We start from the raw sequence: 25,225 nt of genomic DNA on the forward strand, positions 1-25,225 counted from the left end.
GGGCGGCTCGTCCTTCCCCCCGCCGCTCTCTGCTCGCCCCCATCTCCTGCCCAGGGCTGCGAGGGGCCCGGCTCCGGCCCCCGCTTTCCCCGCTCCTCCATCCCCCTGCAGGGTGGAGAGAGCCGCCGTGGGCTGGCCGCCCTTTCCCTGCTCAGCCATCCCCTGCCGGAGCGATCTGCGGGACCACCGTGAAGGGACCCCCGCTCTTCTTGTCTCCCGTCCCCACCCGAGGGGTGTGAGAGAACCCATGGTGTGAACCTGAAACCCCCGCCCTTCCGTTCTCCCCATCTCCCACCGGGGCGGCATGAGAGACCCCATGGGGAGATCTCCTCCTTCTTTCTCCCCGCTTCCCGCCGGGTTGGCGTGAGAGACCCCCATGAGGTGACAAACCCCTCCTTGCCGGGGCCCCCCAGGGGCGCCCCCCGGACACTCCCGGCACTACGTTTCCCATGGGGCCGCGCGGCGGAAACGGAAGTGGCGTCTCTCCGGCGCGGCACGCGGGCCGCGCCATGGCCGCCGACGGCGGCGGCGGGCGGGAGCTGCTCGCCCTCATCCACCAGCACCTGCTCCGCGGCGGCTTCGCGCGGGCCGCCCGGGAGCTGCAGGCGCAGAGCGGGCAGGTAACGGGCGGCCGAGCCCGGGCCGCGGGGGAGACAGCGGGGGGAAGGGGGGCGGTCCCGGAGCGCGGGCCTCGGCGGAGCCGCAGGGCCCGGTCCCGTTTCGCGCCCTCACCGACCACCGGGAGCGCCACGTCGGTGCTGGGCGCGCCGCGGTCCCGTGGCTCCACGCCGGCCCGCGGGTCCACGCTGGACCCACGTGGCGTTCCGGCACCCGGGATGCTCCCGGTGCCCGCGGGCCGTCCCAGCCCCGAGCCGGCCGGGGAGAAAGCTGGCAGCCCACCCGGTAGAGCCTCCCGTACCGGGGGGCTGGTGCTCCCCGAACACGTGCTGCTCCGGGAGAAGTCTCCACGGAAACACGCGGCCCTGGGTGCAGCGGGGCGGGGAGTGGGAGGGATTCACCGGGAGGTGTGTGCAGGGAGACGCGGTCCCGTTTTCCCGGGGAGGTTTGGATGGGCCCCCGCGGTCGCTGCTTCTGTCCGGTGGGCACATCTCGAAATTGGGTCACACGTGGGCCGGTGCTTGACTGGTGTTCGCTCTGCTTCCACAGAAATTGCTCCCTTCCCTCTCGACCTCTCTCGAGGACATCTTTACCCACTGGGAAAAGTAAGTCACAGGAGAGAATGAGTATCAGATAGATTCCAGACTATGCTGACGTCTAGGCTGCGTGGCACGTGTGATTTTTATTTGTTGGAATTCCATGTTGTCGGAGGATTTCTGATGATAACTCTGCTCAGAAGAAATTTTCTCCTAACCCCTGGTTTCACAGCGATTCCTTTCAAATGTTCAGGATTATGCTGGTTTAAAACTTCCTGAGCTTGGAGATAAGTTGTTACTTTAGTTTTGAGTAGCTGATGCTGTTTGTGCTGGCTGATGCTGGAGTGCTGTGGAGCTCAGAGTCGTGCTTTACTGTAAGAAATCTCTTCCCCAGTTCTGTTTCACTTTCTTTTCAGAGCCACGTGCTTTGCAGGATTATTGACCCGAGAACAGAGAAGTTGAGCAGGTGCTGAAATGCCAGAGCTCTTACACGGACTTAAACCTTGGCATAGATCACAGATGATCTGACTCAGAGGAAATCTCCTGGTTTCAGCCTGTCCTTTCAAGTCCTTACGTGTTCCAAACGCTTTCCGGCGCCGTTATCCCCCGTTTGAAGGTCTGCAGGAGGGAGCCTTCCCGTCTGTGATATTTGCACCCAGCCTGTGCTTTGGTTGGCTCTTGGAGTGCAGCACTGCCGAGGCCTGTGGCAGCCTCAGTGCTGGGTTATCTGGGAGTCCGTGGCTTTGGGAGCTCTGGAATGAGGCTCTCCTTAGCGTGGCTGTGCCGGCAGCCTTGGGAAGTGTTTTTTCAAAGGTGTTTCTGCTCAGTGCCTCGTGCCTTGCTCTTGTCCTCCATACCTGAGCAGGAGAAAGGCTGGATCTAGAAGCATAGAAATAGGTTTGCAGTTCCTCTCGCAGTTTGTTGCTCTCGTGGGTGCTGATGGTGACCTTCCCACGTGCTGGTTATCCTGCCTGCTGCAGCAAACCCTCCCAGACACTGTTACTTTTTAACTTGAGGGGCAACAGGGCATTTGCATCAGGTTTAATTCTTCTTTCTTCAGCATCACCCTTCTGTTCTGGTCCTGCCCCACATCTGTTATTCCTGGTCAGAGTTCTACCTGCTTGGGAGTCAGAATGAGGGATGTGTTTGCCAGTATCTTTATCCTGTGAGTGAGCTGTCTTTATCACACCCTGTTGCTCATAGGCTTTTGGCCCAAAAATGTCCTTCCTTAATCTACCCTGTGGCTCTTGCCCTTCTCACCAAGACCACCCCTGCAGCTGTTCTCCAGAAACTCTTCCACACTGAGCCTAAAGCTGAGACTTGCAGTTCCAGAAGTGGCCTCCCTCCAGAGCTGCATTTACTCTTGGAGGTTGCAGAGAGGGGGTGGAAGGGTGCCTGGGAGCTGGGGAAAGCTGGACTAGCTCAGTCCTAGGAGCAGCCTGAGCCCTGCAGGCCTCAGATATTCCAGAATGCCACAGGGATAGTGCTAGCAGACACCATTTCTTCCCCTCGGGGTATCCCTGAGCTCCTGGTCACTCACAACAAATTCTCACATCAGTCTGTGCTGTGCTGTCAGCTGCCACTGGACCAGGATGGTGTTGCAGGATCAGAGCTGCCTGTGTGGGCTGCCCTGTTGCTTTATTAAAAGGATTATTGGAGTTGCAGGACTTTCTAAGAGCAAACATGCCTTTGGCTTAGCCTGCTTCGACAAAACTTGCTGTTACAGCTGTGCTGCCAGAACACTGACACCAAGCACAATCGTTACTCATCAAATTGTTAAACTATCTTGTTTTTAAAACAGATTAACAAATAAAATGAGCTAAACTGGCCCAGAAGTGAGGATATTTGCTTCTGATAACTCTGTGTCCCAGGGCTTAGAAGCATTGCATGTGTAAGTCACACGGCATGTTCCCAGTGTTACCCTTGTAATGAAGCAAATGTGTTGTCTTTAATTCTCAAATGAAAACATGGGTAACTTTGTCATCTGTTCTGGTACAGGTAGGATTTAGAGCCTGGAGAAATCTTTCTCCAGCTTAATGTTTTAACCCAATTGAGCAGCTTAAGTGTTTAATACTTATGTGGCCTCTTCCTCATCTTTTTCTAACACATCTTCTTTAGGTCCAGCCACTTCCTTTCTTAAACCTCTCTGCAACATGACTTTCCTTTTGACTTGGGAGCCCAAGTTCAAATGGCTTTTGTACCCTTCAGATTGGCTTCTCCTGGCCCTGTGGAATACCAGGACCTGTTATTTTGGGAATATCTGCCCTAACCCTGAGGCTACGCTTACTCTGAGACTGTAGCTGCCCCTGGAGAAGGAATTTTTTCTGTAGGATGCCTTACATTAAGCACCAGCCTGACTGTGTATGTTTTTATTTCTCTGCTAAAGTTAGAAAGAGTCTGCCTAGGGCACAGAAAAATCATGTAGGTTCAGTATTTCTCCTGAGTGCTGCAGGAATATATTGCTCTTGGAAGTTTACTGAGGACTGGAAATGTCCCTTGGAGGTTAGAGAAGTATTTCCCACCCCCTCAGGAATTCCTCTGTAGAGAAATTACCCTGCCTATTCTTAGGCTGGAGCCTGATCTGAGAGTAAATGAATAATTATATTCTAATTTGTTCAAGATATTTTTTCCCCATCTTGACACCCATTGTCTTCCCTCAGAACTCCACCAAATTCCAAGAGAAGAAATGTGAGTGATGAGGAGGCAGCGATCCCAGAAAAGATCAGAGTTCCTGATCCCGTGAGCAGCTCCGAGAGCTCAGAGAAAGAAGAGGATGAGAAAGAGAAGGCAAAAGCTGCAAATGGTAGGAGACTTTTATCTCCCTGGAGTTGACAGAGTAGGACTGGAGACTTGTGTAGGAGCAGCCCAGCTTGCTTGGCTGGAGAAATGCTTGCAAAGTGATGGCTATTTGTTTGTGCTCACAGAAAAATAGGACAACTAATTTAGCATCCCCTTCTCATGTAGAGTTTCTGAGGAGCACAGATGTCTGCTGAAGCTAGAAAAAACCTGTTATGATTCATTGGGGAGGGATGGGTGTTGTTGCTCAGATGAAGCTTTGGGAACCTCTTTCTGCCCACTGTGGAGCACCTTCTAGTTGGTCCCAGGTGTGTGTTGGGCCAGTAAAAGAAGGCCTGTTTCCTGGGTCAGGGAAGGTCTTGTTAGGTGGTCTGGAAGGCCAGTGCCCTCTGTCTGAGGTGGGGACAGATCTTGTGTGCAGCTGATGTGAGAGGTGTTAGCTTGCAGAGTCTAACAAAAATTTGTGTCTGATATATTTTGGCAGATCAGTCTGATCTGCTGTAGACCAGCCTTTAGAAAAGTGCAGATCTTGACAGATTCCCTGTCTTGGTGGGTGGGAGAGGGATGGGGTGGAGAAGTGAAGTACTTGCCTGTCACAGGGACAGCAGTGTTGATGGCCTTGGGTCAGGTGTGCAGATGGGACCCTGCCCTGCTGCTGGGGCCCTCCTGCAAACCAGAGACCATGCTGGTGTGAGAACCATACTCACACAGCTGTCCTGTGGCTCTCTCCTGTGCAGCAGCCAGCCTTTCTCTGGCCACGAACTCTGTAGTGAATATAGAAAGCAGTGAGGAAGATGAGTCCTCGTCGGAAGAGGAGGCTCCAGCTGGGAAAGGTGCCGTGACGGTAAGGCAATGCTCCTGGTTTTGAAGGCTGGTGGTGCTCTGAGGCCAGGACTGTCCCAGACTCCTCAGCATGTGTAGAATTGTGTTCTGGGGTGGAAATCATGTTTAAATGATCCTCCTATGCTGCCATAAGCCTTTTCTTAGATATCTGTCCCCAAACACTGCCTTGAAGAGCTCTATGGCTTGCCTTGTTGCCACATTACTGTTGCAGGTACATTGTCTCCAGTTCAGCTCCTCATCTGTGTGTAGCCTTCTAAATTCCTTTATTTCCCATAGGTGACAGCAGCTGTGGTGGGTGGCAAAGCTGCCAACTCCCTGCATTCTCCTCCCAAGCCTGCTGCCCCAGCAGGCAGAGCAGAGGGGCTCTCTGCTGCTGACAGAACTGTGCTCTCTAACAAGCAGCAGCCCAATGCCCCAGCTGCAGCTCCAACCCCAGCCAAGGCCCAGAAACTGCCTGGTCCTGGGAAGCCTGGACATGCCACAGCAGCTGTGGCCAAAGTAGGACAAACCAAAGCACCAGTAACGACCACAGCACTGGAAAGTTCCAGCAGCAGCAGCTCCTCATCTGAGAGTGAGGAGGAAGAGGAGACACCAACTGTGAAGGCCCCAGCCCCCAAAGCAGGTAAGGAGGTTGCAGGGTGGTGTAGATGTGTGTGAGCTCCAGCTCTGCTGCAGATTGGATCAGAGACGTGCCTTCAGCATGTTCCTTTCAGCTCCCTTGCTGGAAAGCTCAGAGTGATGCTTGTTCCTTGGGGAGGCTGCTAGAACATTGCAAAGCAGCCAGCTCTGGAGCTCCGTGGGATGAATCCAGCATGCTTGCTCCCATTTCAAGCAGCAGATCCTGTGCTAAGATGTCTGGCAGCACCCAGCACGTACCCAGGGGTTGGGGCTAACAGTGTAGCATGTCCGGAGGAGGTGCAGTACTAATGCTGCTGATACTTTCAGCTTTATGGAAAGACCCTCCAGTGTTTTCTTTTTATTCCCGATGGCAAAGTGATTCATTTTGGGGTTTGAAGTCTTCAGGGAAATCTTTAAATGCTTTGAAGTGTGTCTCTGTGTGTTGGAGGAGGAGGGTGAGAAATAGATCATTGAAGTTCTGGAAATGATCCTTCCCTTGGCTCTTATCCAGAGGAGGCCCAGCCAGGCTGGGTGCCCCTGCAGGGAGCTGTGTGTGGCTGGGCAGCACCCCATAGGGTCAGAGGGTGGCCAGGAAGCATTTCCCATCTCTTCTTCCACTCGAGGAGAGGTGTTTGTGGGCCAGAATTTGTCTGGAGAAGCTATTCCCAGCAGGCCATCGATGTTTTCAGCAAGGCTAGGTCCTCTTCCTCCAAATCCCCTTAGCCCTCTCTGTGGCTTGTTTTGCTTCCCTGACTTCAAAAGCCACATTAGCATCACGCTCTGGGGGCTCAGAGCAGGCAGCAGCTGTGACATCTCCTCGCTTGTGTTTCAGAGCCGGCAGCTGGGGCTGAGAGCAGCAGTGAGGAATCAAGTGAGGACACATCCTCTGAGGAGGAGCTGGCAATTCCAGCCATCCAGGTAACCTCTCCAGCATGGATTCTTTGGCCCTAGGAAATCACTTCCCTTCTTCAAAAGAAGAGAGGAAATGCTGCAGTGCTGTATTCTTACAGCATCCCTTACCTTGGGTGTGTGAGATCCCCAAACCCAAGAGCAGAGCACATGCTAGTGGCTGAGAGCCCCACTAAACCCTGCTGACATCAACCATTCTATTCCAGTTTCTTCTAGTGCCTGAAGCTGAGGGAGATCCTTGGATCTGTAGGAGGTGATTAGTATGCAGTTTGATGGATATAGTCAGGCAGTCCATGGAGAAAATTACTTGCTTCATGTATTCCACAGCTCATGGGTCTGAAAAAGTCTGTACTGGTCAAAATTAGCAAGGTAGCTGGCTTTAAAACAGATTCCATGCAGTTAGAGCTTTCAACCATTTTCTTCTGAGGTGTTACCTGATTCTACTGTTCCCTTCTGTTCCCTCTGTTCCCAGTCCAAGCCAGCTGTGAAAAAAGTGCGGTCTAATGCAGCACCTGTGAAAAGTGCACCTGTTGCTCCAGTGTCCCTGAAGAAGAATGCAGTGAAGCAAACAGCACCGGCAGTAAGCCAGGCCAAACCAGCACTGACAACGGTTCCTGGGGCTGCACAGCCCAATGACACTTCAGAGAGCAGCAGCTCCTCGGACAGTGAAGATGAAGAACCTCCATTAGTAACCCAAGTGCGTGTCTCTGAGATCCTCTCTCTCCTTGCATGCATCTCAGGGCTAGGAACTGCAGTGAAAAGAAAATTTTGTAGATGCATGTAGTGTGTAGCGAAGTCATGTTGGGGGTGGGAGGAAGGAGGCGTGAGGTGTTAAAAGGCACCTCCGTGTCTTTGCTCTGAGCTTTAATCAACCAATTGTGCCTTTCTTAGAAAAATCCATCAGTACTTTTAAAAGAAAAAAAAAAAAACAAAACGCAGTGATTCTTTTCCCACCTGAAGAGGCAAATTATCATGGTGGAATTTGCTTCTCAGGTATAAATTACAATAAATAATGTCTAATTTGTCAAACTGTAGTGCAACTCAGCTTCCCTGCTGTGGAGAGTGCGAAGTGCTGCCTTGTACCTCACTGGGGGGGACTGGTAGTAGCAGCAGATTGATGAAGAAAGCTAGATTAAAGAATTCCTTGTGTCCTGCCAGTCACTAATCTTTCTTCAGTGTTTGCCTTTCCCAGGGGGTTCTGAAATTTATTCCCTTGATTATAGTCTGAGCAAATGAATTATGCTGCTGTGGGACTTGCCCTATTTCACTCTTGTTCATATCTTGTCCAGACAAAGCCACCTCCAAAATCCTCCCAGGCCATCCCATCCCCAGTGAAACCTACACCAGCAGCATCACTCTCTGTCAAAGCAGCTCCAGCAAAAACACTTCCACTGTCCCAAGGGAAGACAGCACCAAAACCAACAGTGCCAAAGCAGGCTGAAACCTCACTGGGAAGGACTGCTGCTCCCACGAAGCCTGCTGAAAGTATAAAGCCAGTGGAGAGCTCTGCCTCGTCAGCCAGTGAAGAGGAGGATCTCCCTGTGCCCATCAGCCAGAAGGTAGGTGCTGCATTCAGCCCAGTGCCAAGGGATGGGGTATGCAAGACAAGAATTTGTCCCTTAAATGCTGCCACTGGTCTCCTTGAAACACCAGGAGTACTTTGTTTCTCAGTCCCTCGGAGAGGAAGATCTATTTGGAGGCAAGTACAGCCTCACTCTTCTCACACAGTTGTACCTGAGGAGGTGGGAGGCAAATGGTTTGATACCAGCTATGCACTCATGCCCTGCCCCTCTGGAGTGGCCTTGTGTGCAGGGTCACAGCTATCTTGGTCTTGGCTCTCCCGTGGGGGTTTGGTCAGAGTTCTCAAACCAAAGGAGAAGGACTGGAAGCTCACAATGGACTCAGGTGGCTAAACTCAAAGGGGTGCAAATCCCTTCCTGAGAGCATCCCTAGGCACATTGTACTGAGACCTTCTGCCTCAAGTCTGAGCTGGAGGGCCCTTCAGAAAGTGCCCTGAAAGCAGGCTTTTGGAGATGCAGCCTAACTGTCTGCAAAGGAGGAAGGGAAGCTGGGAGTAGAGCCTCACATGTCCTTGCAAGTAGGCTCTTTGTCAACACGTCCTTTGACTATTGACAGGCAGGAATCAGCAAGGCTCTACATTTTTGTCTTCATAGCCTTGGTCTGCTAAGGTGGGTGGAGGGGGACGTTTCTCTCACATTTGGCTCTGTGCTGCTCTCTTCCTGCATGATTGATTATATGTGAAGATTCAGCTTTAGGTGACAGGAGCAGCTATTTGATAGCTGTGCCATGAAGTCCCACTGTAAAACCATTGAGATTTGTCCATTTTAGCAGGGTTTATGTGCTGGGGTAGGTTTGTGTCCTGCAGTGTTGATTCTGTGAAGCTTTCAACAGCAAGTTTTACCTGCTGATTTAACCACTTCAGCATCTTCCCTCTTGCAAACTGACATTTACCCCTCAACAGCCAGAGTCAGCAAAGAAGAGTTTGTCCTCGAGGGAGCTCTATTTTTGCTATACAGGCTGTTCCTTCTCGTGTTAGTAGCCTACAGGCAGGGACCACGAGTGAAGCCTGAAGATAAACCATTGGGCATAGCTGTGTCCACAGTCCTGTCCTCCCAGTCAAACTCTTCTTAGCTCATTTCTCACCATCTGCTACTTGGGCATATGCTAACCACTGACTTACTGTATCCTGCAACTTCCTCTGGCTTCTGTGCAAGATCCAAACAGATACAGAGCGTTGGAAGCTGCTTCATCTTTCCCTGTGGGGGTGGATTAGCACAATTAAAATGAACATCATGCCTAAATTGAACTGCTTAATTGGTATGTTTACCCCTGAAGACTCAGGAATATTTAGTCAAAGAAGTTGACAAGGTGTTTGCATATTGTGGGGGGAAATAAATGGTGGTGGGGGACAGTCTGACCTTAAAGGTGCTGTGAGCTGCTTTTCTTTTGGAACTGCTAATTTTGTTCTGCTGCTTCTTTCCTGGTGTTTTGAGCCAAAGGTGGAACTTGAGCCTCTATAGACAGGCTTTGGCTTCTGTTTACAAGGAGTGGGTGTGAGATACACGTGCATCCATGTGTTGGGAACCCGTGTCTTCCTTGAGCATCCCAGGAAAACCCGCGTGGGTTGTGCTGGCAGAAGTTGTGCCAGCAACTTTTAATCTTGGACTGTAGGCTGTGTGGGAAGAGGCCAGATCTCTCAAGAGACAGAGGCTCTCTTTTCCTCCTTGAACCCTGTTCCCCCTCCTGTGGAGGTGGCAGTTGCCCCTTGGCTGGGCCATGACACAGCTGAGACGCTGGTCCCAGTGCTGGTACAGGCAGTGCTCACACAGGCAGTGCTGGAGTGGGATTTTACAACGTGCTGGGCGCACGTGGCTCAATGTTGTTCCTCCTCTTGTCATGCAGTGCTGCAGGATGCAAATGGACCCAGCGAGTGGCAGATGGGTTGTGCGGGAGCTGAGTCATCACACTCACTGAGCCACAGGCAGCTCCTGCTTTGGGGGCTGGAGAGGGAGCAGGAAAAATGATTTCCTCTTGAGTTATTTTCCTCCTCTCTGAGTTACTTTAGTACCTGTGACTCTCAAGCTGTCAGGAGCTCTCTGCCTGTGTTACCTGCTCCCTGGATGTAACTTGGCTGTGCTGTTGGCCAGATCCTACCTGAGACTGTCATCCATCTGATGTGGATGGATGGACCTTGGCTGCCTCCCAGGAAGATCTGAGGCTGTATAAACCTTATGCTGGTTTCTGTTAAGTTCTTTCTGTGTTATGATGCCCCTGCGTGGCAGCTCTTTCCCACTCCACTGCTAAGTTAGGAAATGGAGCAGCCCTGTGCTGTGCATCCACACAGAGGGAGAAGCAAGACCATTGCTATGAAGTGCTTAAAACTCAGTGGGCTCTGATCTTGATAAGCTCTTCCCTTGCACAGCAGTGTTCAGAACAGCAGAGAGGAGTTAGCACGTTCAGAGCAGTGTGTGTGAATTCTTCTGACTGCTTCAAGTACTTGTGTCTCTTCAGCATTGCATTGCAAAGCTGGCCTCTCTCCTGGAGATTGTGACTCACTGGTATCAAAACAAAACAGAGAAGTGAGGTTTGCGGTCCCCCCTCCCCAAGCACTTGTGGAGGTTTCTGTTTCTCTAAGCAGAGTCAAAATGTGCTTGGCTCGTTCAGAGAGCTGTTCTGTAATGGGATAAACATGTAGATGCTGTTGTCTGTTTAGTGTTTGGCTTTGAGATGATAAACAGTGCCCCCATGGCAGGGCTGTGCCAGGAAGCACAGTAGGATAGGTCTTCCCAAAGGGCTGCTACGCTGGTGCTCTCGGGGTATCACTGCATTAGCAGCATAGCAGGAATGGTGCAGCTGAGCAGGAATCTCTCATGGAGCACCAAAGCAGGCTGGCATCACATGCAGAGTGCACACGGCCTGCCTGCCCTAGCAAACAAGATGTACTCCTTGGCAGGGCAGCCCGGAGATGAGCCATGAGTGGAGTAAATGAGCGGGTGCAGAGCACTGCCAGCCTGGGGAATATCTGCAGGGGAGGAAGTTCCCAGATCATTCCACAAGTGCTTTCTCTCCTCTGCCACTACTGACCTTCAGTGTGCAGGAGGGGGATCTGCAGCCCTTGGAGAGGGGACAGGAAGAGAGAGAGTCTCGCCTGGCAGTTGTGTATTTGAGGCACAGGTGACTGTGGCTTTCCTGTGACAGCAGGAAAAACAGCTTGTGGTCTGTCCTGGAACATGTGAGTGTTGACAGGTGCTACAGAAAGACACAGCCCAAGTGAGTGTCAGAGGTGTTTTGTTGTCTGGAGATTTCTAAATTCTTAGATCTGTTGACAAATCAGCTTCCAAGTTGAGTTGCACTCTGTCTCTGCCTGCCCTGTGTTCCTAGCCCTTGTGTCAGCTCTCTGTCTACACTGAGCTCTCTAGCAGCTCTGGGCTGTAGCTGCTCTAATGCTGTCTCTGAATCTTGCAAATGTGATGGCCCAAGGCTTCCCAACTCCTACTGATTCCCTGAACTGTGGCTAGGTTGTGCTTAAATGGTTTCCTTGGAGTGGGAGTCTTGGAGTTGCAGTGCTTCTCCTGTCCTCAGCCAGTGTCTCTGTCTCAAGAAAGAATTGCTATTAGAAAGTTACAGGCACTATAAGCCTGTGTGCTCATGTAAAATGTGCTTGGGCTTTCTGTCAGAAGGATATTGCTAAATTCAGAGGGGTCTATCTACAGCAGCTCAGCCCAGGCAGTGGCTGAAGCCCTGTGCACTCATAACACACCAAGGATGGTGAGAATGTTAGTAACAGCTCTGTTGGGGTAAAACAAAACCCAACCTGAGCTGAAACTGCTCTTAAACTCCTAAACAACACCTGTACTAATACTGCATTTCTGGGCCTGTGTTTCTTTTTTGTTAAGAGGTTGTCAGACCAGCCCAAGCCTATTCCCAACCTGACCCAGGCAGCTAAAGCTGGGCAGCCTGAAAAAGCAGTGGTAAGCACCTTGAAAAGCCAGGTTTCAGAAAGCGGGAGCAGTGACTCGTCTGACAGTGAAGAGGAGTCTCCTGCAGCACAGAGGCAGCCTCCACAAGCTGGTAAGTTGCCTGGTAGTAGCCAGGATCCCTCACCTGCATCCTTGAGAGTTTCTTACTCTTCCCTGCACATGAAGCAGCTCCTGCTCTGGACAGCCACAGAGAGCAATTCTTTCTCACAGTGACAATCTCTTATGCTATTCCTGCAGTGAAAACCAATTCTGTGCCCCAACCAACAAACGTGAAAAAGGCACCAACTTCAGCACCAGCCACAGCCCCTCCAGCTGTGGACAGCAGTGATGATTCCAGTGAGGAGTCAGATTCAGAGGATGAAATAGTCCCCCCTTCCCAGGTGAGGAGCTGCTGACCCAGTGGCTGTGTAGGCTTTTAGTGCTGCACACTCAGGAGGTCTCAGGAGTTGGGAGGTGGTAGTTGTGCAGGTGGTGAGCAGTGCAGAGGAGCCTCCCGTTGGCTGGATTAGGTTTTCTTGGCCGTGTCCATGGGTCTGGCTGACCCCAGCTCTGGGTGCACTTCTCAGCCACAGCAATCTTGCTGTGTGAGAGCAGTGGAGACTGTGAGTGCTTTGACAGGAAAGTGAGTACACACACAAGCCCAGACCTTCCCTGGGACTCTGTCCCCTCTGCTCTGCTCCAAGAATTTACATTGGAAAAGCAGCCAAATCCTCACAGGAAGAGTCTTTCCATGACCTGGGTAGCTCCAAGGCAACCCATTGCCTGGATCCTCACAGACCTCTGAAGTTCTTTGGTTTTCTTTTCTACAAGCCTTAGGAGGATGGCAGATCTGCCCTGAGGGTAGCATAGCAGTCCTGCTGCTTTTCAGCTGAAGGAGCCAGGCCCTTGCCTTGGAGAAGGGAAGGTGACCCCATATCTGTGCTGAGAGCAACCCTGAGTGTCGTGGAGCTGATCCCAACCCTCCCACTGGAGTCTTTGTGTCTCCGTGCCAGTCCTGCAAAGCTGTGTCTGAGCTCCTTGGGGCCAGAGCTGCTTTGGTGTGGAGCTGTCCTGGGGATGTCTGCACTTGTGCTGCAGTTGGAGCCCAAGAAACCACATATAAAACCCCACTGACAGAGGAACATGGCTACTGTTCCACACGGTGGTGGCCTGGCTGGTGGTCTGAGCCCAGGGCTTGGTGGCCAAGCACACTTCATACCCCACACATGCCTTTGCTGGGAGGGAGACATTATGAGCACTCAGGAATCCCTTCCCCGTGTTGGCCTGAGGCTGCAGCCAGTGGAAAGGCTGTCTCCCTCCAGCTGATGGGCAGGCAGCCATCCTGAGCAGTCCTTGAGTACAGCATGTTTATATTACTGAGATTGTATAAAATAATGCAGTTGCTGTAACTTGAGCTTTGTGTGAGAGGGCCGAGAGCTCACGATGGGCTGGCGGCTCTGCACGGCAGAGCGGGGCCTTTTCCTTCCCAAGGCCAGATGATGTGTGAGGGAAATGTCAGCCCACAAAGGCCCAGCTTGGCAGAGATCTGGAGGGGGTGAGCTGCTCATGTAGCCTTGTTGGTAACACAAACCAGGAGGATGAGTGCTCCTTCGTGGCTCCTTCTCCCTCTTCTGCTGGCATTTATGTCAGGGTCCTGTGCTCAGTGCCTGGTTTCCATGCCCCTGGCCTTTCTATTTTTAACCCCTCTTATGGTAAATTTGATGGGAGGTTTCAAATGTGAGGCAACAGAATTGCTCTTGTTTATTTGACCCCTAATCTGGTTTTTGGCTTGTGGACCTGGAGGCAGATTTTCCCTCTGGTCGGTGTCTTTGTTTATCTCCGTTGCCAATTAACTCTTGGTGTGTGATTTTTAGAGTGTAAAGATAAATCAGGGAGTCAAGTGCCTGCTCTGCAAAGGTTTACAAACTGCAGTCTTGCTGGTGCTGCAGTGGGTAGGGATTCACAGCCTACAAGCACAGCACATTTCCCCTGCCTGCCCTCAGGGTAGGTGCCTTTGGGGCACTGAGCTAATGCTTTTGGCACTCTCGGGGTGCTGGCCCTCATTTCTGCTCCTGGCTCTGCCAGAAGCCTTGCTCAGAGGCTCATGAGAGGCAGAACTGGTATGCAAAGGAGAGAATTAAAAAGCAAAAAGTCTTGGTGCTGCACTGAAAATGATGGAAAGGCTTAGGACTTAGTGCTGGATTGGTGTATGCCTCTGTATCTTCTCCCTCCAAGTTTGCTCTGTCCTAATTTTCTTTCTCCTCTCTTTTAGAGTCTGTTCCAGCAGAATGTCAAAGTAACTGCAGTTTCGAGCATGGTGGCTGCAAAGGCAAATGCCAGCCTGCCTTCAGGGAAGAGGACAAAAACCCCTGCTGTCCCTGCAGTGAGCAGAGTGTCTGAGAGCTCGAGCACTGATGCCTCAGAGCACAACATGCTGGCAGGAAAGGTAATGATGGGGAGAGAGAGAAGATGGGTCTGTTGGGGTCTGGGGCTGGTGCCACATCCCCAGCTGAGGGAATGAAGCTGGGAGAGAGGAGCTGCTCTGTCCTAACCACAATAATCATGCCTTGAGATGAGGCAGAGGAGCAGAGGGTAGGCCTGGTACCTTTGCTGTTCCTGGCTCCCAGCTGGCTGGCTGCTTCTTTCCTTTTGTGATAGCTGTTGTCTGCTTGCCTTGGGCTGACTGTGACACGAACTGGAGCACTACAGCTGAAGAAGGGCAAAGGTGGTCCAAGCCCATCTACTCTGGGCTGCTGCTTATAGTTCATGGATGTGAGCAGTTAGTCATTCCTCCTTCCAGATCTATTTCATCTCACTCTCCCTAGGTCCCTGCTGCTTCTAGCCAAAAGCAAACGGTTTCTGTTGGAAAAGCTCCTCCTGCCAACACTGCCACCCCAGGAAGTTCCGTTGGCAAGGCAAGGAAGCCAGTCCCACAGCCAGGACAGGACACCCACCCAAGCCAGGCCGTGCCACCCACTCATGCAGAGGACACCTCAGACAGCAGCAGCTCCTCCGACAGTGACGAGGAGGAGGCACCCAAGCAGCCTTCCAAACCTGGTCAGTTCTCTCCAGAAGGTGCTCTCGATGCTACTGGGATGGGGACAGCCTTTTGTTACCCCATGGCAGGCTTGCTGTGGTTGGAGAGGCATTCCTCCTCTCCAGCCTGGCAGAGCTCTCCCTTTTTTTTGGAGGCAGAAGGGCTTTTGGTGGTAGTGCCTGTGCTGAGAAGGTGAGCTCAGCCCCAGGCAGCAGTGGTTTAACAGGAGGAACTCTGCTTTTCCAGCAGGCTCCCTACAGAAACCAGGAGAGACCCAGCCAGCCCACAGCTCCTCCTCAGAGTCCAGTGAGGAGGAGGATGCAGGATCACAGGTATGGTATCAAGCAGGCTGGATCCTCTCGGGTCTTGCAGCTGACTCTAAATAGGACTGAGAGACTCAAGTCTCAGCCATAGCAGATGTGGTGCTGGGGGGTGGGGTTTGCCAGTAGAGAAGTGGGGGTTCCCTATTGCAATGGTGTGAGCAAGACCTTTTGGCAGAGAGAAGCTTTTGAACCTGGAATGCTTCCCCAGGCAGCCAGGCCTTGGGTTCAGGGTGCCTTCCCTGGGAGAAGAGACAGGAGGATATGGTACCTCTCAAGGGTTAAACCAGAACTGGTGTACAGTGCCAACAGCAGCAGGGATTTTTTTCCCCCACTTTAGTTTGTAACTTAAACCGTGTCCAAGACATGAAATTCCCTTTGTAAGTAACGTGCAGGGCGTGCAGCACATCTGTAGTGCATTAAGTGTGCGTGGGTGCACGCTGATGGCCAGGAGCCTCCCCCAGGCCTGCCTTGCTGGGCGAGAACAAAGGAGAATCTCTGGCCGCCAGCTCTCGGCTGTCAGCTCAGCTGGTGTCTGTCAGTGCTGGCCCCTCTCCTGCTAGCCCTGGGCTCTCAGAGCTTGCTCCACAGGTGGCCAAAGGTGGGCCCTTCACTTGAAGTATGAGGACAATAGCAGAGACAGAGCTGTATGTCGGGTGTGTGGGAGGCTGCCCTGCTGTGGCTCCTCAGTGTGTCTGTGCTGTTTCAGTCCCTCCTCACAGGCTACCAGGTCCTCTCCAAGACCCCAGTAACACCCCAGGCACCAAAGACGGTTCCCCCCCAGCCTGGAGGTGAGGTGGGGCCAGGGAAGGCAGCTCCGAGTGCTGCAAACTCCCTCGCCAAGGGCTCCCTGACAGCAGCCCAGGCCAACAGCTCAAGCAGTGACAGCAGTGACTCCGACACAGATGACAACCAGGTGGCTGCAAACCACAAAGCAGGTGGGTCTCCTCTGGCAAGGTTGGGAATTTGCTTGGCCCGGGAGCAAAGCCATGCTGGCACAGGAGGGTGGCACAGGGGAGAGCGGCACTGGGACGGGCCCTGTTCCCAGTGTGTCTCTACCATGGAACCACAGCCTGGAGCACTGCTGCCGTCTGCTGGCTTCCCTGGCCACAGCACAGCCTTCTCCTTCAACACCCTGCGTGTGCTGGCTGCCTCCAAGCTCAGTGCCTTTGCCTCTTCCAAGATGTGCTTTAACCACAGTAATTAACAGGAGCAGGTAGGGCTCTCCCTGGAGCCAGTGCACACTGCATTGCTGGCTTCTGTGGAGGACTCAAGCACTGCCTGAAGAACATCTGCTGCACAGTGCTGGTATTCAAGCCTCCCCTTGGGCTGTGTGGGCTCTGCTGCATGTCTGGAGAGCAGAGGAGGGGAAGCAGGCAAGAAGGCCTGTGGAGAAACAAAATGTCCCACCATTTTCCTGCAAACTGTAAAACTTGGCAAATTGTAAAACTTGGAGCTGAAAGCTGCTTCTGCTCTGGTGTGACCCTGGCACCTTCAGATGAACTCTGGCCCACTCTAGAAGTTCAGATGGGTCTGTTGGTCCCTTGGGCACATCATGAAATTGTGCAAAGGGCTGTTGAGGAAGTCAGAACTATCTGTATAGGGGCTCAAGAGGGCCCAGGGGCTCTGGCTTGGCCGTTGGTGGTGATTGCAGGAGGCAGTGTGGAGACCCCACCACCTTGGGAAGTCCCCAACTTACTGGGGATGGTGTTGTGGGGAAGGACTGCTCCATCTATGCTCACCCATCTTGTCAAACAGCCAAAGCTGTTGTGGCTGTTGTCACTCACTTCAGGCTGAGGCATCTTTCTCTGACTCTGCTACAGATGCCAACAAGTTTAGCTTTTTTTGGGAGAAGAACTGGATGCTCCTCTTCAAATGCATATTTCCATCCTCCTGTGACTAGTCTGTGTAATGAATGCTCCCTGAGTTGTCATCTCTGTTTTTATCTGTTTTTGCAGAAAACAACCCCACTTCAGGCCAGGAAGCTACAGAAGCCTCCAACAAAGAGAAGGTGGCAGGAAAAACAGAGCCAGGTCATGCCAGCCTCAAAGCTTCCTCACTGAAGAAAACCCTGGCAATGAAAGAGAACAATGTTGGGGCAACAGGGGTGCAAGTGACCCCAGCATCATCACATGCCCCTCTCTCCGTCCCACAGTCACAGCAGCCAAGCTCAGGGAGTGAAACTGAGGTCACCACTGCTGCCGAAGTCCCTGCAGTGCAGACAGTAGAGGGGTTGGAAGTGAAGAAGAAGAAGAAAAAGGAGAAAAAAGAAAAGGAGAAAAAGGAGAAAAAAGAAAAGGAGAAAAAAGAAAAGGAGAAAAAGAAACCATCCTCCATAGCAGACAAGGCTGTGAAAACATCCAAGAGCAAAGACAAAGAGAACAAGAAGCAGAAAACGTCTCAGAAGCGGAAGCTGACAGGAGAGGATGGGGCTGTGGGGCAGCCCAAGGAGAAGAAACGGAAAGGGCAAGCTAGTGAAGAAGTACCCAAAAAGAAAAAGAAGAAAGCAGATGGTGACCTGGAGAAGGTGGCAGGCAGCAAGGAAAAGAAAAAAGCAGCTAAAAGTAAGCATCTGCACCCGGGGCCTAGTTTGCAATAGGTTCTTGATGCACTTTAAGCCTCTGGTGCAGGACCTTGCAAATAGCACCCACTTTCCTACTGGCTTCCTGCTTGGCTGCTTCCCTCATGGAATCAGTCATGTGGCTTGAAAAAGGTCTCTTAAGATCATCAAGTCCAACCATTAACCCAGGCCCATCCCCAAACCATGTTCCCACATACCATATCTACACATGTTTTAAATGCCTCCGAGGCTGGTGACCACACTGCTGCCCTGGACAGCCTGTTCCAGTGTTTTAACAGCCCTTTTAGTGAAGATTTTTTTCCTAATATTCAACTTAAACTTGCCCTGGCTCAACTTGAGGCTGTTTCCTCTTGCCCTGTCACTTTTGACCCTTCTACAGCTTGTTGTTCTGTAGTGGCCTGCTCTCTGCCCTAATCCAAAGGCCATTTTTTTTTCTTTACAGTGCAGCCTGTACTTGCAAATCAGAGCTGGTTTTGTGCTGGATCTGGTAGGCTTTAAAGAAAAATGGAGAGAGGGGATGTGGATTGGTTGGGCCGAGTCTGATGGTGTTTCTGTTCTGCTGAAACACAGCCCTTATTTTTGGAGGAGACAGGCTTGTCTATTGGCCCCTATTGGTGTGAGGTGTTTAACAGGGATGAGTGGAGCCACTTAAGTAGTTGTGCTGAGCTGAACCTCGTGCCCACCCTGTGTCAGCAGCTCCCCTGGCTCTCATTTCTGGCATGTGCCCATCTACTCCAGCCCTGAAGCAGTTCCTTGGAGCAAGTGGGCAGCAGGAGGTGGAAAGAAGGGAATTCTATGTAATTCCACCCGTGTGTGTGCACAGATGGTGGGATCAAGCTGCTCTGGCTCAGGGGTATTAGGGAAACATCCCTTGGTACAGCTACCTGTAGGTAGAGCTGTGCCTTCAACCAATTCCTGCTCTGGAAATCTTGCTCAGGTTTGGATGTGATCAAAAACTTACTGGAGATGCTTCTACCAGTCTGTGCTCCCTCTCAGAGGCTGACTATTTAGAGTCCCTCTCTTAGCTGACTTTTCTTTCCCACTCCTAGAAAAGAAGACTGGAAAAGAAAAGAAGAGCAAAAAAGCATCTTTGGAAGTGGCGCCTGTAGCAGATGGCTCTGCTGAGGTTCACAAGAAGAAGAAGGTATGTGTCACACCCTGGGCTGTGGTACTCATCCCAGCAGGAGAAGTGAACAGAGCCATGTCCTGACCTTGCTGGCAGTACAGGAAAGCCTACAGTTCACTGTGGTCAGTTTTAAAACACCCTGAGCTTTGGTGGGGATTAGAGTCACTCAAAGGGCTTGTTCCTGCATTGCTGCCCGAGGAGATTCCTTTCCCTGGAATGGTCAAACCCAGGGTCCCTTTTGGTGGCAAAGGACTTAGTCCTGTCTAAGGAGTAAGTGCTGCTCTCCAGCTGTCTGCTCATCTCATTCTCAGCAGAAGCTGGAGTTCCTGAGGGCTTGGTAGGCTTCTGCATCCCATCCCAAGGGCTTGAAGGGGGGACAGAGGGAGACTGTCACCACAGGATGTTCCTTGTGGTGGCTGCCACCTCTACAGGGACTTGTCAGTGAAGCCTCTCTGGCTTTGCTGGGTCCTTCATGTCTGTGGTGCAAATGATACTGATGTATTTTTCCCTTTTCCATTTTAGAAGAAGAAAGGAGCTGAGCCTGAAGGATTGTGAGAAGGTACATGGCCTGTGGGGACGGGCCATTGGTACCCTGAGCGGCGTAACCTTGGCCACATTCAGCACTCCTGGGCCAGTTTTGGGAAGACAGTGTGCCCTCTAAGAGCTCAGTGGGCCAGCCTGGCCTTGGATCAGAGGGCCAGGGAGTGGAGCAGTGTGAGGAATGTCATGCAGCCATATGCTGGCTTCTCTGGATGTGTCTGACCTCAACTCTTTAGCTGCTGAGATGTCCAGCGTGGGTGTTGCTGACCTCTGTCACCAGCAGAGATGAGTGGCTTCTGGCAGTGTCTGTCTGTCCCTGCTGACCACAGGGAGCTTGGAAAAGTGATAGGGATTAGATGGTGATGTTGTAGCCACCTGGAAGTGGACCAGATGCCTTTGCTCGTGCTCTGCTCAGCTGTAAGGCTGCTCTCCTCCTCCCCATCCCTAACTTTTAACTCCTCTCCCCAAAGGTACCGCATTCCTGTGATTAAAGATTTATGGGTGAAGATCAAACAGAAGAGAGGAAAAGGAAGCTCACCTGGAGAATTCCAACTTTTTTTAAAATAATAATTTATAATTTCTTTTAACTGTGACTTTTAGAACAGAGTTGTGTAACCTTCTGCCTCCTCCTGCCCTGCTGAGGCCCAGAGATGTGTTTATAATCCCTCCAGATGGAATGGAACTGGAGGAGGCAGTTTGAGCAAAGCATAAACTGCTTTTCCCCTCGTTGACACCCAGCCATCCCTTTCTCTTACAACAGAGCTATATTTTTGAGAAAAACTTTTACCTTTTCCCTCCTCCTGTGACTTGTGGTGTCAGTCCTTTTGCTACTACAAAGAAAGCTCTCGAGTTTCCTTTTTATTCTGACAGTGGTGATTATCATGTCCCCGGAGTTGCACTGAACAGTTGTGACCAGCAGCTGTTCTCAGCTAAGGCAGAGTCAGTTTTTGTGTTGTTGTTTTTTTTTTCTTTTTTAATGAAATATAAAATAAAAAACAACAAACAGATTTTACTTCAACTGCTTTCAGGGGAGGCCAAGGCTGGCTGGCTCTGAAGGATGTTACAGGTGGGAGAGCAGAGCCCAGTGTCTGCCTGTCTGGGACAGGGGGACCCCAGAGTACCAATGAAATCAAACAAGGGATGGGCCAGGAATGGGACACAGAACACAGCCAATCCTGGGTGGAGATACAGCTGTCCAAGTGCCTGCAGAGGTTTTTCTTTATCTCTTTTCTCTTAAGGTTAATTCATTTATAACCTTAACAGCTGCAAACAGCACACAAAGCCCTGTTGGAGTTGCTTACAAGGCTTTCTTATTTAAAAGTTTATTTGAGATTATTAGCTTATGAGATCATTTATAAAGGAACAATCAGATATCAGGAAAATTAGAAGCCCCTCTGCCCTGGTTACCCACTGCTAAGGCTGTAGGCGAATCTCTATGTACAAATCTGAGCACTCTGCAATAAAAACCCATTACTCCAGTAATCTAACAGGGCTCCAGCCTACAGGGATCAGTTAAGAAGCTAGTGGGGGTTATTTTGCTGCTTTTAATGTTTGTTCAGTCTAAGGAAGCTTAAGTTCTTCAGCAGGGGTGAGCTGCACTGCTGCCTGGGTGCTGTTGGAGGTTGAGCCAAAGAGAACAGGATTTATGGATCTGAGGTGCTTGAAATAATTTTCCAGCCTGCTCTACCCACCCTCTGAGAGGACACTGTCTGATGGTGGTGGCAGCTCTGCAGCCAGGGAAGGGTGCCCAGGGATGCCCATTGTAAACTGCCTTGGAAGAGCAATGTAAGAGCAGAAAAGAAATAGAGAAAATAATGCAGGAGCTGAAGGGGCAGGGATGCTGAAGGCAACTGCTGGCATCCTCTTCTACTCTCCTGTAGGAGAACAAGAGGAGGTAGTCAGTCAAACAGTGCAAGGACTTCCCAAAACCCCTCTCATTGCAACCTCCCCCTCTCCAGCAGTCCCCAGGACTCTGGGGACACTTGGACACTCACCTTTGCCTGCGTTCAGCTTAAGTATGTCCACCCCAGAGAAGATCATCTCCTCTGGATCTGGGGTGCCAGCAGCAGCACTGGGAGCAGCAGTGCCTGAAAAGGGAGGGCAGGATGTGGGTGCTGGACCCTGGGCCTGCCCCATCACCCACCCCCATCCCTCTGAGGGCAGCAGATAAGAGCCTGCACCCACTGCTGAGCGGGGGGCTCATGGAAAACCCTGACTGCACACCTCAGCTCCAGCTACCTGCGGGGGGCTGTGGGTTTTGGGGTCCCTTAAAGCCTTGACATACTGGCACTGGATGGGTGAGGGGTGCTCCCTGAAGCCTAGATGCCCTCTCCTAGCTCTCCTCCCTACTCCCAGTCAGTCCATGCACACTGCTCCTTCCTCTCCATCCCCTCCCTGGCAACCTACCGGGGCAGTCCAGCTTTTCCCGAGTGGCAGTGCCCTCAATCTTGGTGCCGTTTTTGTAGCAGCACCAGCAGAAGCCAGTGGAGAAATTGCACTGCTTGGGCAGGTAGTCGCCGTTCTCATCACACTGGGGGTGGAAGTGGCCCAGCTGATCATCCCTAAAAGTGGCCTCTGCTTGGCACTTAGTTTGCACTAGGGCAACAGAAACAGAGGGGACACTCTGTCAGCCCCCAGGCCCTTCCCCTCAGCAGGAGATCCTATCCAGAAAGAGTTAAATGTGAACAAGTCCCTGCTCGCTGACCTTTCTGAAGCTCTTGGTCTAACCAGGGATGCAGGATTTGGGGTGGGGCTCCAGCCTTTTCACCCAAATGCCCTACAGGCAGTGGGCAGAGATGCCCTGTGATGTCCTAACAGCCACAAAACAGGAGCTCCCCATAGAACAAAGAGGTCCATAACTGGAGGGAGGGCTTGGTTCCCTGTGAGATGTCCCATGCCAACACCTCCCTGATGCTCCCCAGTTCAGCAGTCCCATCCCCAATACCTTTCTCTGCTGGGATTGCCTTGCGGTCCTCCGACTGGGGGTTCTTGGCCATCTCAAACAGCAGCCACTTGTGCATCCAGGACTCAAAGGACTGCAATGACAGGATCCAGCACATTAATGGGCATGGGGGATTCACCCCAGGGAAGCCATGTCATGAGCTCTGGCTTGGACAGGGAAGGTGGTGAACACCATCCCCTTCCTTTGGGTGGGAGCAGCCCAAGCCTGGCTAAAGCCAGACTTTGTTTATCCTGATAAACAGACGTCCCTTCCCAGAGCACACCTCGACAGAAGGCAGGTGGGACAGGATGACAGTGACAAGCACTGACCTTCCAGTCCACGTGAGTCATGGTGCTCCTCAGGTGCTTCAAGTTGTCCATCAGGTTGTCCTTCAGCTCCGGGAACATCTTCCTGGGGTCTGCTTGCTGCAGAGCAACCACCACAGTGAGGGCAAAGAAGAATGAGGTGGAGGGATGGGGGTTGGAGCTCTTCTGGTATCAGCCAGAAAGATGCTGCAGGAGCTTGGAGTTTCCACCAGCTCTGAGCACCCCAAGAGACCCCAGAAGAGTTTAGGAGGCAGCTGTGGGGTGGGGAACCTTACCAGCAGAAGGTGCTTCACTAGGTCCTCAGTTTTGTTGCTAGCAGGGGCCTTGACCTCAAGAGAAAAGGCAAAGGGGCAGTGTGAGCATGGCAGCAAGGCCTGAGGGCAGCAGGCAGTGCCAAGCAGCGGAGGACTTCTCTTACCGAAAAGTCTTCAAACGGTGCGGGATGCAGGACACTCATGACCAGAGGTGTGTTTGCCTTGGCCATCTTCACCTTATTCGGTGGCTTGGCATCTGCCAAAGAAGGAGAACTGTGAGGGGACCCAACCGGGTCTGGTGGTCCAGGAGGGTCCTGGAGGGATTCATCCCTTCTCCCCCTCCACCTCCCAGCACTCTGGTGCTCATGGGGCTACTGACTGGCAGGCAGCTTCCTCTGCAGAGCCTCCAGCTGCAGGTTCTGGGAGGTCTTGGTCAGCTTGCTGATCTGCCCGCTCTGCTGGTACACGTAGTAGACGGTGACAGCCTGGCCAACGATGAGCAGGGCCACCAGGATGGAGAGTGTGGAGAAGGCAGCTTTGCGCCCCAGCGCAGACCTGCGGGACACGGACAGAGAGCTCAGCCGCCCACCGTGAGCAGGAGGTGACATCCTGCTGTCACCCCCTCCCGGCCCCAGACACTCCTGTCACGGGGGTTTGCAGCCAGACAAATGCAAATCCCCCCACTGCAGAGAGCAGAAGTGAAACCTCAGCACCCCTCCACACCGAGAACTGAAACCCACTGTGAGGGCAGGGGAAGTGGGGACGGGGGGGCGACGAAGGGCACGTGGGTGGGGACAAGGCGCTGCCAGGGGATTTTGGGGAACAGCATCACTCTGGGCATCGCCTTTTGCGGGATGATGAAGCCATTTGGAATCTCCCTGGTCCATGGGGCAGAGGCCACGACTCATGGGATGTTGGACTGCACTTGATTTTTAAAATGTTGTGCCAGATCCGGCCCCGCTGCATGGATGTGGCGCTGTGGGGGTGCAGCGGTGCCCCTGAGGTCAGCCCGAGCCTGCGCTGCCCGGGAGGAGCGGACTCTGCCCGGCCGAGGGACAAGTCCCGAACGGGACGCGCTGCACGGGCGTCTGCCTGGTGACTGGTGACGTCACCGCTCCAGGGCTTCTGATTGGCTGCAAGTTTTGGGCGGGGTGTCCCCCCTGCGGGGGTTGGGACATAGGGGCGAGTTGGGACATGGGGGGCAGCCCCACAAAGCCACCTGGGCCCAGGGTCCGCTCCCGCCCCATGGCCGCGTCATCAGCCTGCCTGTCCCACAGCCCCTTTCCCACAAATCTGCTTCTCCCAAAGCTTCAAGCCATGGCTCCGTGCCCCACCCTGTGAGCCTGGCCACCCCGCCGCCATGCCTTGTCCCCGGCGGCCCAGAGGTGCAGTGACCCCTTTCATCCCGCTGCCACTCCGTGCCCTCCCAATCCCATAGCCACCCCATTCCCCCATCCCACAGCCGCCCCATGTTCCCCTCCCACTGCCGCCCCATGCCTCCCATCCTACAGCCACCCAATTCCCCCCATCCCACAGCCACCCCACGCCCCTGCCTTCCTTCCACGGCCCTCCTAGCTCCACAGTGCCCCATTCCCACAGCCTGCGCCCCATCTTCTGCCCCATAGTCACTCTGTGCCCCCTTGACTCGACTGTATCCCCTTCCATCCCACAACCACGCAATACCCCCCTGCTCCACGTCCCCACTGTGCCCACTTCACCCTCCCCGTGCGCCCCAACCCCGTGTCCCCAGCAGTGGCACCTCTGGGTGTCCCCAACACTGAGCACACCGCTGCCGCGGTCAGAGATGAGGTCCCGCTGCTCCTCAGCCATGGCTCCGCTGGGCTCCCCGAAGGCAATGAGCACCCCGAGAGAGGCTTCTGGAAATACCCTCGGGTCCCCACCCCGCCCTGACACCCGGGGAGGGGAAGCCAAACAAAAAGTCCTATTGGCTGCTGGCACCTGCATCACTCGTTGTCAGGCAGACCTCTGCTCCAGAGGTCTCCAGTTCAGAAATGATGCTGGACACAGTCGTGAGCTCCACGGCCGCTCAGTGGGGCTTCACTGCCCACCCCACAACACCCGCAAGTCACCGTGCCCAGCTGGTGACACCGGTGCCATGGGCCTAGAGGCTCTGGTACCCCATGGGGGGCAGGAGGTGACTAAAGGTAGGCAGCAGTGGGGAGGGTGAGAGGAAAGGTGTGAGGAAGGAAGTAGGGTGCAGAGCTGGGACAGGGGGGTGGGACACCATGGGGAGGACCCCCCACACCAGAAGCTGAGCAGGACCTGGCACAGTGCCAGGG

At 52.9% G+C, this 25,225-nt stretch overlaps 2 protein-coding genes across 7 annotated transcripts; one reads left to right on the forward strand and one right to left on the reverse strand.

Moving 5' to 3' along the window:
• The first annotated feature begins 467 nt into the window (after positions 1-467).
• Positions 468-20,416, forward strand: TCOF1 (treacle ribosome biogenesis factor 1). 5 transcript variants are annotated; one of them, XM_068205933.1, is made up of 18 exons: positions 468-620; positions 1,168-1,223; positions 3,815-3,957; positions 4,688-4,794; positions 5,070-5,415; positions 6,244-6,329; positions 6,793-7,017; positions 7,610-7,879; positions 11,738-11,912; positions 12,059-12,201; positions 14,073-14,246; positions 14,626-14,857; positions 15,084-15,169; positions 15,867-16,095; positions 17,116-17,721; positions 18,788-18,888; positions 19,390-19,423; positions 19,875-20,416. In XM_068205933.1, exons 1-17 carry the CDS (start codon positions 510-512, stop codon positions 19,417-19,419), a joined length of 3,120 nt encoding a protein of 1,039 aa, XP_068062034.1. In that variant the 5' UTR covers positions 468-509; the 3' UTR covers positions 19,420-19,423; positions 19,875-20,416. The 5 variants fall into 5 exon arrangements, with proteins under 5 accessions (XP_068062034.1, XP_068062037.1, XP_068062033.1 ...); XM_068205936.1 differs by having other exon boundaries at positions 18,788-18,882; positions 19,387-19,423; XM_068205932.1 differs by having other exon boundaries at positions 19,390-20,416.
• Positions 20,417-20,934: 518 nt separating this feature from the next.
• On the reverse strand, positions 20,935-24,837 carry CD74 (CD74 molecule). 2 transcript variants are annotated; one of them, XM_068205962.1, is made up of 9 exons: positions 24,685-24,837; positions 23,305-23,480; positions 23,090-23,181; positions 22,947-23,000; positions 22,675-22,770; positions 22,349-22,439; positions 21,811-21,999; positions 21,399-21,491; positions 20,935-21,278 (listed from the first exon to the last, which is right to left on the reverse strand). In XM_068205962.1, exons 1-9 carry the CDS (start codon positions 24,753-24,755, stop codon positions 21,271-21,273), a joined length of 870 nt encoding a protein of 289 aa, XP_068062063.1. In that variant the 5' UTR covers positions 24,756-24,837; the 3' UTR covers positions 20,935-21,270. The 2 variants fall into 2 exon arrangements, with proteins under 2 accessions (XP_068062063.1, XP_068062064.1); XM_068205963.1 differs by lacking the exon at positions 21,811-21,999.
• Between the last annotated feature and the right edge of the window lie 388 nt (positions 24,838-25,225).

Source organism: Anomalospiza imberbis, chromosome 15, assembly GCF_031753505.1.
Source record: "Anomalospiza imberbis isolate Cuckoo-Finch-1a 21T00152 chromosome 15, ASM3175350v1, whole genome shotgun sequence".
Taxonomy (NCBI): Eukaryota; Metazoa; Chordata; class Aves; order Passeriformes; family Viduidae; genus Anomalospiza; species Anomalospiza imberbis.

What these genes read in the sequence shown, in the direction of transcription:
- TCOF1 (XM_068205932.1), top strand. Translation starts at nt 510, where the DNA reads ATGGCCGCCGACGGCGGCGGCGGGCGGGAGCTGCTCGCCCTCATCCAC. An exon ending in GGCCCCAGCCCCCAAAGCAG is followed by an intron (nt 5,416 to 6,243) that starts GTAAGGAGGTTG and finishes CTTGTGTTTCAG; the next exon opens with AGCCGGCAGCTGGGGCTGAG. An exon ending in AAATAGTCCCCCCTTCCCAG is followed by an intron (nt 12,202 to 14,072) that starts GTGAGGAGCTGC and finishes CCTCTCTTTTAG; the next exon opens with AGTCTGTTCCAGCAGAATGT.
- CD74 (XM_068205962.1), bottom strand. Translation starts at nt 24,755, where the DNA reads ATGGCTGAGGAGCAGCGGGACCTCATCTCTGACCGCGGCAGCGGTGTG. An exon ending in GCAGAGGAAGCTGCCTGCCA is followed by an intron (nt 23,182 to 23,304) that starts GTCAGTAGCCCC and finishes CTTCTTTGGCAG; the next exon opens with ATGCCAAGCCACCGAATAAG. An exon ending in CACCGTTTGAAGACTTTTCG is followed by an intron (nt 23,001 to 23,089) that starts GTAAGAGAAGTC and finishes TTTTCTCTTGAG; the next exon opens with GTCAAGGCCCCTGCTAGCAA.